General features: G+C 42.8%; 1 protein-coding gene across 1 annotated transcript in view; it reads left to right on the plus strand.

Moving 5' to 3' along the window:
* Nucleotides 1-822: 822 nt before the first annotated feature.
* The window catches only part of SUSD6 (sushi domain containing 6), a 41,809-nt gene continuing 29,499 nt past the window's right edge, over nucleotides 823-13,132 (plus strand). The window contains exons 1-2 of the mRNA XM_056493546.1: nucleotides 823-1,047; nucleotides 5,460-5,489. Of these exons, the coding sequence (XP_056349521.1) occupies nucleotides 927-1,047; nucleotides 5,460-5,489 (151 nt within the window). The 5' untranslated portion in view covers nucleotides 823-926. The remainder of the gene's footprint in view (nucleotides 1,048-5,459; nucleotides 5,490-13,132) is intronic.

The following is a 13,132-nucleotide window of genomic DNA, read 5'->3' on the forward strand; positions in this document are numbered from 1 at the left end:
GGTTGTTTTTATTTTATTGGTTGATTTGTTTTTCCAGGGTGTTTTTTGGTTGGCTGGTTGTTTTTTTTTGTTTGTTGGTGTCTTTACCATTGGAGGCCTCGCAGGTTAAAACTACAGTAGGCTGGTGAAATATGTGTTGTGCTAGATCTTCATTAGAAGTAAGGGTTCAGCTTTGTGCTTTCACACAAAGCTGTGCTTTGTGTGTTTGTGTACAAGGCTGTTTTTGCTCTGACAGTGCCCTCGTAGGCTGTGGGTGAATCCCTCAGTCCTCAGGTATGAGCAGTGTCACATCCTGCAATTTTAATTGCTGTGCTCTGTCCTGTCAGATCATTATACCTGAGGCTTGCAAGTTGTTTTACATTCCTCCTCCTAAGCATGTGTTTGCCTGCTGGCTGGCTGTCAGGATTGCTGTGCCTCTCCAGGTGGCTGAAGAAGCATTTGATTGATTTATCCTAGCTGTCTGGTACAGTCTGCTGTGTCTTGGAGACCTTCTGAAAAGTGGTGGGGGTGTAGGAAGACTTGCTCTCTTGAAGAATTTTTGAAGCAAATGCTCCAGATGCTATGTCCTCTGGGGCACTCTTGAAAAGCTAAAATTAATTGTAAGCTAGGCAGTCTTCTCATTTGAAACATCAGACAGTGAGTGAAAAGTTATGGTCTCTCTTTTGCTCCTTTTTTGTCTTTCCTGTATAGAAGGTTGCTTTTGCTGCTCATGTTACCTTAAGAACTGTGAATATTTAGTAAGATTCCTAAGTGCTAGAATGTGTAAAAGGCTTCTCTTGTTTCTGACTTTGCCTTTTCCCTCTCCAGATGTTGTAGATGTTTGGCTCAACCTTTTCTTGCTTTCTGGCTTTTTTTGTAGACCAAGGTGCTCCTGATCAACCACATTGCTCAGAAATTACTAAAAAAGAAACCTTGGTGGGTAAAAGATGTGCCATGGAATGGTAGCATCAAAGAGCAACACAGGATCCTCTCTTTCCTTGACTGGCCATGGGTTATTTCGTCTGCTAGTTATCTTTGGTTCCTTTATCTTGGAAACACAGTCCACAGGTAAGTGAAACCTTTATATACACTACAGGGAGGGGGAGGTATATAAGTTTGGAAGTAGCTGTATATTTTTAGGTGAAAACTGGCAATGGCTGATGTATTTGTTCACATCTTTCAGTACTTACAGGAAAAATTCCATCGCTACTTGTTGAGCAGAGAATGAAGTGTCTGAACTGAACGAGTCTTGCATATTTGTCAATAACTGCTTGTTTTTCATTCTGTAGTTTTGATTCCCATGGGTTTTTCCCCCTGCATTCTCATCCCTTCACTGCAGCTGAGGACACTTGGGGCATCTTAAGAACAAGGACCGTGTTTTTGTTGAGTGACATTCTCACATAGACAGTGTTATCTGTGTGCCCTGTAGCAGCTGCTCATGTGAAGGGGGTGGAAACAGAGATTGTGTCCAGCTCATTTGTCCAGAATGAATCTGTTCAGTGTTTCCTTGTATGCTGCCTTTGACACCTTAACACCTACATGTGCCCCTCTATTGAATCCTCTTTTCACCTTAAGTTTTCCCTCTCCCCTCATCTCTTGATGGATGAGTGTTGTGAATAGTGTAAATAGCAGTGGAGTGGGATGATATGAAAAATGCCATCAGAGGTAGGAGACCTGCCTTTTAGAAATGAGTGGAAGAAGGAAATGTACTGGATACTCAGAAGGTAGTATGTGATGTGAAGTATATGCTTGATTACCCAGTATACCCTGAAATATGGTTTTTTTTTTTTTCTTACATCACCCATGACTTAGTTTTTGTTTGTAAAGAGATGTCTGGTCTTAGGAGGCATGAGATGGAAGGAGGAATTTTGTTTGCTGTTGCAAGAACTTTGAAGGAGTTAATCCCAAAAAAACAACTTTGACTTGAGCAGCTGTTGTAACATAGAGCATTAGCTTGCCTGTGTAAAGAAAACCTCAGTTCTTGACATAACTCCAAAAAGTCCTATTTATTTGACATATCATGGCACCTGAGAATGTAATGTGGCCAACATTCCTCCAGGAATCAGTGTGGTTGAGCAGAATAAACATTAGCTGCCAGATGCACTCCAAGTTGAGGTGATCCTGTATGGAAAAGTCTGCTGGTGCTGAAAACTTCTGGAGGAGGAGTTGATTTCCTCTTACTATTCCTGGCTCTTTTTGTTGGAAGGGAGAGACTGCTGAAATCAGATATCTCAGGCTTATATTTCTTCTTGACCTGATTTTGGCCTTGTAGGTAATGAGAGGGTGGGGAAGACACCCTTGAGAGCATGACAAATTGTCATGAATAGTTAGTGACAATGCGAAAGGGATAAGATCTTTTTAGATCTGGGCTATCCATGTTCTTTTTTCCAGCCTTGCTGTTGTTGCTGTTAGTGTCACTGCCTCATTTCAGATGTAGGCCTGTCAGATACACCTCCCAGCCTGGGGCACCATCACCGTCTGAAACCCCCCATTAGGCACTGCCGCACCTTCAGTTGAGATTGCAGTCAGTATGCAAATGCCTTGTGGTGCACGGGCTGCTGGATGGGGAATAGCTGCCACAATACTGGCAATCCTTTTTAATATAATTTTTGAGACATCCAATCACATTACAAAAGCACTAGTTAGGCATGCCAGAAGACTTGAGAGCAATCCTGCATTGTGTTTCCCTTTCTGTATTCTTCTTGGTTTGGGATCTGAAACCAGTTGTGAACTGATCCAGGCAGATCATCAGCTAAACAGGATTATAGTGGCTAGGCAGGAACCATTTCCTGTAGGGGAAGTAGGAAAACAGAGAGGGGCCAGGATCATAGCAGAGGGCAAGACATGCAGGGAAGGACTCACTGAGGAGCACGGCAGTTTTTCTGAGACTGGGATATAGCAACCCAAAAGCCAGTTGCTGGGAGGGATGGGGGTGCTCAGTGATGTGTCATGGGCCCAGGGAGCTGCACCTGCAGCAGCGTGCCAGCCATGAGTAACATTAATGAGCAAGTCAGCTGAGGAGCAGAGAGCAGATGGGGAAACAAAGAGTACTGGCGAGGCGCTTGGAAATCATCTTTGCCTCATCTTTGTCCCCCACCCCCCTCACCATCCTCACTTCATTACTCTGCTTAGCAAAGTCATTCAGAGCAAGCAGAGCAAAACGATGCTAGCATGGAGCAAGAGACTCTATTAAATCTCGTGGTGGTAATGCTTATCTTGAATGTGGAGCCAGTGTGACAAGCTCAAAATTGCTACAAAAGCTGAAGAATGTTCTCATAAAAAGACAAGCATGGAGACAATGTCTGGCTCAGCCCTGAGTGAGAAAGCAGAGCTTGTGATTCATATGTATAAAACCATATGAGGTATATTGTATTCCAGTAATTTTGCTGCTTAGAAATTCTACTGCTTAAGTTCCAGGAAGCTTAGAGATGTATTCATGATCTGGGCAGGAAGATGTTCTCTTTGCCATGTGGTTAATGCAGAGAGCAGACTCATTTTCAGTCAGCAAGCATCTGCTCTGTCCTCTGGCAATAAATTGATTTTATTTATGCATGGATTTTTAAGAAAAATCCTCAACACTTTGTCTCAAGCAATCTATCCAAATATCCTCGAGTGCCATGAGATGAATATAAGTTGCTTAGTCACTAAGTGTACTGCAGAATTTGGGGAAGCTGTTCCTTCTTCATGGGAAGATACCCATGAATATGAAAACAGCTACTGCACGCATTTTAACAAAACAAAAGCAGCGTTTGGTAATGGGCAAGCAGAAAAGCTGTGTCAGAGGAGGAGGATTTATGGAAACTTGAGCAGAGGTCAGGAATATTTTTTGAGCTTTATCACTGTTGTAGTGTTATTCCTCATCTGGCAAGTTCTCCAAGATTAGTTGTGGGAAATAGTGAAGGAATGAGCAGGCAAGGAGGCTTGGAAAGCTCCTCAGTAATACTGAGGCTTAGTTCTTCATCTGTCCTTTCTATTTCTTTGAGGGTTCAACTGGAACGTAGCTAAGATCCAGGATGCTTGGTAGATTGAGGTGGGGAATTTTTGAAGCTTTGGAGAGGAGCAATGACAGCCTTTTTATCTGCATTTCCACAGATAATGCTTCTCCATTTTTTCTTTGTTGCTGTGACTTTTGTAATTTTTTCCCCTCTCCCTCCCATCTCTGTCCCTTAAGGCCTTGTATTTATATCTCATCCACAATGGTCCTCCTGCCTGGCCAGGCTACTTTTGGAAGAATGACAGTGGATCAGATTAAGTTGTTCATTAAATTTTAACATGTAGTCTGTAAAATACTTCCTATGATTTATGTTCCAAATGTGTAATCTCTTTTGGATTCCTGACTGGCTCTGTCAGAAACCTATCAAAATAGGTTGGGTCTTTTCCTGGGAAGTGCAAGTAAATGTGCTGGTAGAAGTAGTAAACATCCTGAATTAAGCAAATATCAATATCCATAAAGGAGAGAGTTTAAATGTTAACCTTTAAAAATTAACAGTAATGCAGGCTCTGTGAATCCGAGTCCATTTAGATTTAGACACTGTCTGATTTTTGTCGACTACACATGCAAAATGCTATAAAGTTAGCCCTTTACTTTTTAGGATTACCATTAAAGTGATAAATTGAGCTTGAATAAACTGAAACTACTTCATTGCCGTGTGTTGTCTGTGACGCAAATGCAGCCAATCTGCTGCTTGCTGTTCTAAGGTCTTTTCAGTGCCAAGGTTATTCTGCACAGAAGCTTTGGATGCTGCTGGTATTTGTTTGCATTGCACAGAGCAGCTTGTTAGAGCACTCTACTCATTGAACAGATTTAGACTTGTTCCTATTCTTTGGGAATCTCTGCAAAGCAGAGATTTCCTTTGTCTCTGATTATACAGCTGAAAGGAAGGCATTTACACAGCTAGGGATGCATTCAATGGCCATGAAAACAAGGACACTATAGCACTGGATTGCCAGACAGAAATATGTGAAGTGTCATGCATGTACAGATGATCTTGATTCTAACCTGTATGCTTCATGTAAGTGTGGAGAAAACTGGAGAATTTGGAGAAATTACAGCGTCAGCCCAAAGCAGTGTGGCCTTCTTCGTGAAGAAAAAGGGGAGAATTTTCAGGAGCAATTCCTCTTCCCAGTCCCTTTGTAAAGCTGAAAAAGAGCAAAGTGGTGTGGAAGAACATGATGAGGAGCTGCAGAATAATGGCCAGGCTACAGAAGTGACTAGGAAGCAGATACAGATAGGCTCAGAATTAGACTATTCATATAATGATAGTAATATTCACACTGCTACACACTCTGACCCAGGCAGTATTACTTAAGTAAATGCCTTGAAGGGAGTAAAAAGGATTCAAGAAGCCACATAAGTAGTTTAATTTTAATGAGTTCTAGTGGCTGAAGAATGAATTAAAGCTTTGTGATGTTTAGCTAACTGCTGGCTTAAACCATGATAACATAATAATAATCATGAATTTTCCTTTTGTCTGTCCTAGGTTGGCTAAGCAAATCCAAAGGACCTGCATGTGAGTAAACTTACATTGACTGCTGTACTATGAGAAATGAGTGGGATATTTTACTGGTTAATATGTCTGTGAGCTAGGATTCCCATTATACTTTTTGTTCTGTTGGATAGGCTCTATGCCCCATTTTCATTTTTGACCCTTGGATTTGGGGATGATGGCTGCCCTCAGTTTGAGAGAGGGAGATCAGCTTCACGTCCTTCACTGTGCTTGGAAGGGATCCTTGTGCCTTCCACAGCATTTAATTTCAAATAACTCAAGAAAACAACAAATCAGAATAAATATTTCATTAAATGCAGAGACATGCTGCTTGTGAGAGTTTTGAGAGGCTGTCAGAGTATTGAGAGGACAGGGACGACAGGCTGAGGTAAAAAAAATCTTTCATTTCCTTTAATCAAGGAAAGTGAACATCTCAGCATGATTCTTGATATATTCCATTGGATACTCCTGCTTTTCATTTCATGTGCTCAGAAAAAGTCTGAAGTCTTTCCAGTGGCCATGTTATGGGTGCTTGCAACTTTGAAAGGAGTTGGGAAGCATATTTGGTTTCCTTATTTCTTCTAAATACATAAAATAAAATTTTCTGTACGCTGTCAGCCAAAGAGATTCTACAGTGGGGATGGCAGAGCAGGAAGTACATTTACTGTGGAGCTGTGGCAAACTTCAGTCTGGGCTGTTACTGCAAACACTGCTGGAATAGCTGGTGTGAAGCTGTGGATATGACCTCAGCATGCTGACGTGGGTGATAAGGAAGAAACAAGTGGTAGGGCAAGGCAGGAAACTGTTGGTTGTTGAGTCTTCAGCTTTTCTGGCTCAATGTGTCAAGGCTCTGCTAAACCTGGGAATGTGTGTCTAGATGAGGACTGCTGAAATACTGCTGGTAACAAGCTGCCAGTAGTCAGGAGTGAAGATGGTACTAAAGGCACTTGAACAGCAAGCTCAGAAATGTTTGTACCTTCGTGAAAGTAACTGGAACAGGATTATGGCATTGTCACAAGAGGTTGTACCTGCTTATCTGTGTGTGCTGGTCTGCATAAAAAACACAGTTTCCTTTTAATGAACTGAAACCTCTGGGGAGCGTTCATCTTCCCCTGCAAACAGGAGTTCCCAAGGCTCTGCTTCTGCCAAGTGTTACATTGGAGTTGGAGGGCTGCTTCCAGATGTTGTTAAAGGGATTTGAAGTAACCCCTTAGGTTTGGGGCTGCATAGGTGAGTTACAGGATATGCTAGATAGTTAGGGCTGGAGCAGGCTTGTTGCTAAACTGTTGAAGAGTAAAATGAGCTTTTGGCCCAGCCTAGTACAGTGATCCTCTTATTATGGAACAGGGAGGGGAACTTCTGGATTTCTTGTACTGAGAAGACTGCCTAATCTCAAGAGGTTGTTGGGATGCTTCCTTATTGCTTGTGTACTTTGGCATGGGTGGTGCTGAGTGGAGATGCCTCCTGTGTTCCTTCTCTATAGGTCCAATGCTGTGAATTGCAGAAATAAGTGTGTTTATGTACATGGCATATTAAGAAGCATTTCAGTGGGAGCAGAAGCCAAAGAATTGAACAGTAGGGTAAGAAAAGAGCATATTGAAGTCCTATGGGCATAGCATTTTAGATCTAGCAAGTCATCTTAATTCAACTGGGAAAATATTTATTGTTTGAGAGCAAAAAAGCACCATTGCTGCTGCTTTTGAGATAGATACATCTTTTACTTTGTCAGTAAAGGGAAAATTGTCTTATTTGAAAAATGTTGCCTTGCTGTAGGGTGAGATAAGCACCTCTGGTGGATATTGTGTTGAGTTTTCAGCCCACAGACAGGGAATAAACATGATGAGCTTTGAGACATGCAGAATCATAATTAGAAACTTGAATGCTGCTTCTGCATTTCTGGCTAGAAAGAACATTTTCTATGTCCTGAGGAAAAGACCAATATAGTATGTAAAGAATTTTGTCAGATATATCCTTAGATGCTCATAAAACTATCCAGAAAGAGAATAAAACTTTTTTGTGCTCTTACCAATGTTGTAAGGCAAATGGGGATTTGTAGGAAGGTGGTAGAAGAGATTGAACATGAATGAGGATCAGTACAGAATAAGATCCTAGGAAGGAGAGGAGGGGGACAGGAGTGCAGCAAAACAGGAAGGTAACTGTTTCCAGAGGTGGGGTCGTGAAAAAGATCCTAGTGGTTTATAAAGCAAATTAGTGGCTTGGTGGTTAAGTAGTGCAAATCGTAAAACAAGTTAGTGTTTTATTTATGTAAGTAGATTAGAACAGTTGAGAATAGTATGGCCTTGGAGAGGAAAACTAATAGAAAAATATGTATGTGTTTATTTTTTAAGAGTGGGTAAGAGTGTCTTAATGCAGGAGGATGCCCCTACAACCTAAGGGTTTTGAAGCTTTTCTGTAGGCAACAAGGCTGACTTGTGAGACACTGACAGAGTTTAAGAATTTAAAGGTTATGAAGTGGGTGTGCCCTCCAGAGACTGAAGCTTCAGTGTAGGAATCTGAGACAGAAGCAGATCAGGGTGAAGGCACCAGTTACTGGAGCACTGTGCCTGTCTGCAAGTGCTCTAGTATCATGTATGGTGATCTGGGGGATGAGAAATTATGAAACACCATATAGCAGTTTTCTGTGAAAGATGATGTAGGGAGGAATTTCAAGTGGAAGTTGCTGCCATGTTTAGAGTAGCATCTGATTTTGAGAAAGTTCTGCTTTTCTTAGTTTGTGTTCAGTTTAATAGTTAAAAGCTGCTTTGCTTTTCTCCTTATCCTTCATTTGTTTTGCTGCTTCACCCCTGTAGAAGAGCCCTTTTTGTAAAGAAGATAAACATACTAAAGCTGCCTAACCCTAGATCCTTGTCAACACTCCTTACTGGTGATCATCCCTTCCTGATGAGATCTGTATGTTACTGTAAGTGTGGAATGAAGTTGTATTATAGTGGGTGAGCGACTTCTAGTGCTGCCTTTATTCTGGACCACTGGCATCCTGGAGACTTAAACTCTAGAAGACTTAGCTGATGCTGCAGAGGCCTTCAGAAATGTGCTGGTGTGTCATACAAAACTCACAGGTATTGATGTATCTCTGTCATGGAGGAGAGAAATGTGGATTTCTAACAGTTTCTTTGTGGCCTTTCCTCTTGCAACTTCAGAGCAGCTATCTTTGAAACTCGGAGCCCTTGGGATGCCCCTACTCTGTAACCTGTCTCCAGCAGTTCAAGTTTTGGGCCTGTTGGTGTGCTTTTTAAAAGGACTCATACTGTATGAGTTGTGCTGAGCCATGCTTTGTGCTGCAGCACATCCTCTTTTGCACAGGCAAAGTATGTAAAGTATCTGTAATGCTCTGTATTATCCTAAAGCTAGTACTTCCCTTCTGTCACTGGTTTTGCTTTCCCTAGCAAAAGTAACAGTTGAATGTGCCTGGAGAACAACCTTCAGGTTTTATTGTAATCATTTTCTTTGGTGTAAATGACTTAGGTTGTAGGATACTAATAAAAGGTAAAAGCTTTATAATTTGCCTGTTTGGGTTCAGCTGTCACTTTTCCCTCAAATGAGGAAATTACAAATTTTTCATATGTAAGCTGAAAAATTTGAATATAATCACAAGCTGCAATGAATATACCTTTAAGAGCAAGTCTTAGTGAAACCCATGAGGCTGGCAGGTTTGTTTTTTTTTACACTTTTATTGTTTTAGTCCTCCACTTCTTTGCCTTTCCCAGCAAACTAGTCTTGCTGCAAATGTTACTGTCATTAGCCCAGAGCAGTGTTGACCTTAGAGCCTTCTTACTTTGAATCTCTTTATTTGCATTTACTTCTCAAATATTTAAATGTTTCCTTCAAGTTCACAGTTCGTGCTTTGATGGTGACTGTTTCCTCCATGGCATTTAGTAAGCTGGGCTCCACTTTTGGAGCAGTTCAGGGGAGGTATACAGTGCTGGGAGAGCTGAGCTGCCTGGTACAGGATGCTGGTAAGTGTTTGTCCCTTGAGCAGTAGTGAAATGCATAGGAGCATGTCACAAGACTGGCAGGCAGGCCCTGTTAGCACACTTGTGCTGTGTGGAAGAGGAGGTGTGTGCAGTGGCTGTCTGCTGCTGTAAGGCCATGCCTCTGCTGTGCAAACACACTGCAAGTGCAGTGTGGGGGCTGTGCTGGAAGAGGTTAGCTCCTGTGAGAAGTTCTGCCTCCTCTTAGAACTCTGGAGAGCTTGCCATGCCTCCAGGGCTGGAGCACCTTTCCAGATAACTGGATTTTTTGTTTTTTGGTTTTTGGTTTTTTTTGTTGTTTTTTTTTTTTTTTTTTGGCGTGGGGGGGGTTTATTTGTTTGGTTGTTTTATATTTTTCCTGTCAGTATTGCCTTGGTCATGTTTGGTCCCACTTTAGCCAAGTCTTTCCAGTCATGAGCTGATCCTATGTATAAGTTGAGTCCTTGGGCAGGCAGTGGTATGATTGCATGGAGGAAAAGACCATTGCAGCCTGTCATCTGGGACACAGGTAGGGCCAGTTTAGCATCCTTGATTCTTGCTGTTAGGAAAACAGAGATTGGTATAAGCTGCTAACTAGGGATTTTGTGAAGAGATACGTCCTCTGACTACAGTCAAGGTAAGCAAATTCATAGCTATTTTACTACATACCTCTGGCCAGTTGTCTGAGGCAGGTCAGGAGTATTTCATGCTTGGCTGCATTGGCTGCCATGGAGGGATTTGAGAGGATGAAAATTAATGTCTGTTCTACATCCTCTGACAGCAGGAAGGTATCTTATCATTAAGTCTGTTTCCATCCACTCCACTCTTGACTTAATTAGTTGCTTCAGATGGAGGAAATTTTTCTCCTGACTTTTGTTAGTAGCACCAAGGGAGGATGCCTGCAGAATATGAGCTTTTGTTGTTTTATTTCTGAAAAGCTGCCACTTTGAAACCCGGGATTTCAAAGCTGCTTGCCAGCATGCACTGTGCACAAAGGAAACCAAACACATCTCTTTCCAGAGTGGTCTGTCACCTTTCTTCTTTCTGTGGCAGTAGAGGCTGGCCTCCTCATTAATTCGGATATTTCTCTATAGGTAAGAGTTAAAATACCTGAGCAGGAGTGGGATTAGGGGCTCTTACATATTATTTCATAGACTCATAGGATATGCTGAGTTGGAAGGGATTCATCAGGAGTATTAAGTCCAACTCCTGGCCCTGTGCAGAATACCCCAGTAATCACACCATGTGCCTGAGAGCATTGTCCAAATACTTCTTGAACTCTGTCAGGATGGTGCTGTGACCACTTCCCTGGGGAGCCTGTTCCAGTGCCCAGCCACCCTCTTGAAACACTTTTCCCTGACACCCAACCTAAACCTCCCCTGACACAACTTCATGTCATTTTCTTAAGTCCTGTCACTGGTTACAAGAGTGAAAAGATTGGTGCCTGCACCTCCATTTCCCCTCGTGAGGATGCTGAAGAGCACAATGAGGTCTCCCCTCTGTCTCCTGCAGGCTGAGCAGACCAAGTGACCTCAGGTGGCTTCCCCTCCAGACCCTTCCCTATCCTCATGGCCCTACTTTGGATGCTGTCTAACAGCTTAATACCTTTTTTATACTGTGGTGCCTAAAACTGCACACAGAACTCCAGGTGAGGCCACAGCAGTGCAGAGCAGAACAATCACCTGTTTTGTCCAGCTTTGTCTATAGGGCTAGGGTAGCTTTACCCACTGTCATAGTGAAGTGGAAATTGCTGTAAATGCAGCAGTATTTGTGAATGGCAAATGTTTCAGTGTGCAGTTTGCTTTTCCAGTTAACCTGTATTCCACTTGGTGTGAAACTTAGCTTGATTTACTTCTCAGGCATTGTGGTGATGATCACTTTTTTCTTATAGTGGGAGATGGTAGGAAATGGTAAGTTACAGGAACCACTTTTGCAGTAAATCCTGTAGTACTTACTACAGAATCATCACTTGAAGTTGGTTTTCCCTGACTGGTATCAGAGATTACAAACACTGAATTGAAAACAAAACTAGAAAGCCCTCTAGTAACCATCTGTCAAATTGTTAATTATCATGTGATGGCAAGATGAGACTTGTGGTGCCTGGTGTGGTCTCCAATCTCATCATAGCAAATAGTTCCAGTTGCTTTTGCTGGGGAAGTTCACTGTTCTCTGTTCCTTTGGAGTAGCTTTCTCCATGGGAGGAATTTCTTCCCAGGGCTGAGCTGGCTCCCTGGGTGGAAGGATAGATGTGTTTATGTTAATTAGTTTCTTTGAGCCGAGCTCCCCTGCACTGGTGTGTGCTGTGTGCAGTTTAATGCCAGCTGTAATGGTTTTTACGGTTGTGCAGTGGTTCAGCAGTAGCGAGGGAGCCGTCGGGGACCTTTTGCTTTGTCTTGTTTCAAGTCCTTGCCGGAGCCCATCGTTGTCCTGGTGTGTGCTCAGGGATCGCAGGCTGCAGCACACGGCTGCTGCGCCCCTGGCCTGCACACAGCCATTCATCAGCTTCATCTTTGTGCCCCTGCTCCTCGGGAGGGTCGGATGGCAGCTGCAGCTCCTGTCAGGCACGATGCCGGCCAGGGAGCTCTGGGGACGAGAGTCACAAAAGGCTGCCTTTAAATCGTCTGTGTAAGGGCACAGCAGAGGCTCTGTCACTCAGTCCCCATGCTTGTCTTCTGGTGCTATGGTTGTAATGACATTAGCATTTCAAAAAGGGGATTACCACAACCCCTGGGTTCTGAGGGGAGAGCATTTTGCCTCTTGCTTGAAAAGCTGCTTTCTGGTTGCCTCTGTCAATTTTCCCCTCCTCCCTCCCCCATAGATTCTGAAGGGTTGATGGAGGTGTACATGCCACATTAAAAGTGGGTTCCTGTTGTTGTAAGGAAGCTGGTTGTTTATTGGCTTAAATGTGGGCTGGCAGATACAAAGTTGTTTCTGATTATTGATTTGGAGTGACTGCCTAAGAATTTCCTGATGGGAAAGTTCAAGGGTCTGTGTCGTGATCATAGCTGTATGGAGAGAACTATCCTGTAGTCATGCTTACAGGAAGTTGCTTTATACTAGTTTGTCTTGTGTATTTCAACCAAAGGAAACGGGCAGCACATGCGTCCTATTCATTGTCTGCCTTCCACTCATCTTGTAGTATGAAAAAGCCCTCTCTGTGCCCAGGCACAGGATTTCAGGGTGGTTCCTTTGGAATTTTATAAGGTCTTGTTTAGCAACAAAAATTATTTTGTGAAACTTAACTCCTGACTCTTGCAATTCTGTTGCATTACCCTCATCTCTGATAAATATTCAGTTGATCATTTTTCACTAAGTTCACTTTCCCTTTATGATGCTACTTGTGCTGGAAACTTGCTCCAAATATGCTGGACTCTGGTGGAAAATCCATGTGGTTGCTACTTCCTCTCCAGTTCCATTATCTATAGAAATGTCAGGTCAGACAGATTGGTTGACTGGTCCCTGGAAAAGAGAACAAAGGGAATTGCCTTCTTTGCCTGCCAGAGTGAGGCAGGGCTTTTTTGTACAACCTCTCCAAATGTGTGAGCCTTAAAATGATTAGTGTCCAAAACAGAAACTCCTTACCCTGACTGAGCACAGTTGGAGGGTGTGCAGCAAGAAATGCTGATGTTTGCCTGGACCCTTGTCTGGAGCAGTACTGCTAGTGCTGTGTGTGTTGGACTGTTGAATAGTTAGGGAAAG

The sequence above is a fragment of the Oenanthe melanoleuca genome, chromosome 5 (genome assembly GCF_029582105.1).
Source record: "Oenanthe melanoleuca isolate GR-GAL-2019-014 chromosome 5, OMel1.0, whole genome shotgun sequence".
In the NCBI taxonomy this organism is placed as follows: domain Eukaryota; kingdom Metazoa; phylum Chordata; class Aves; order Passeriformes; family Muscicapidae; genus Oenanthe; species Oenanthe melanoleuca.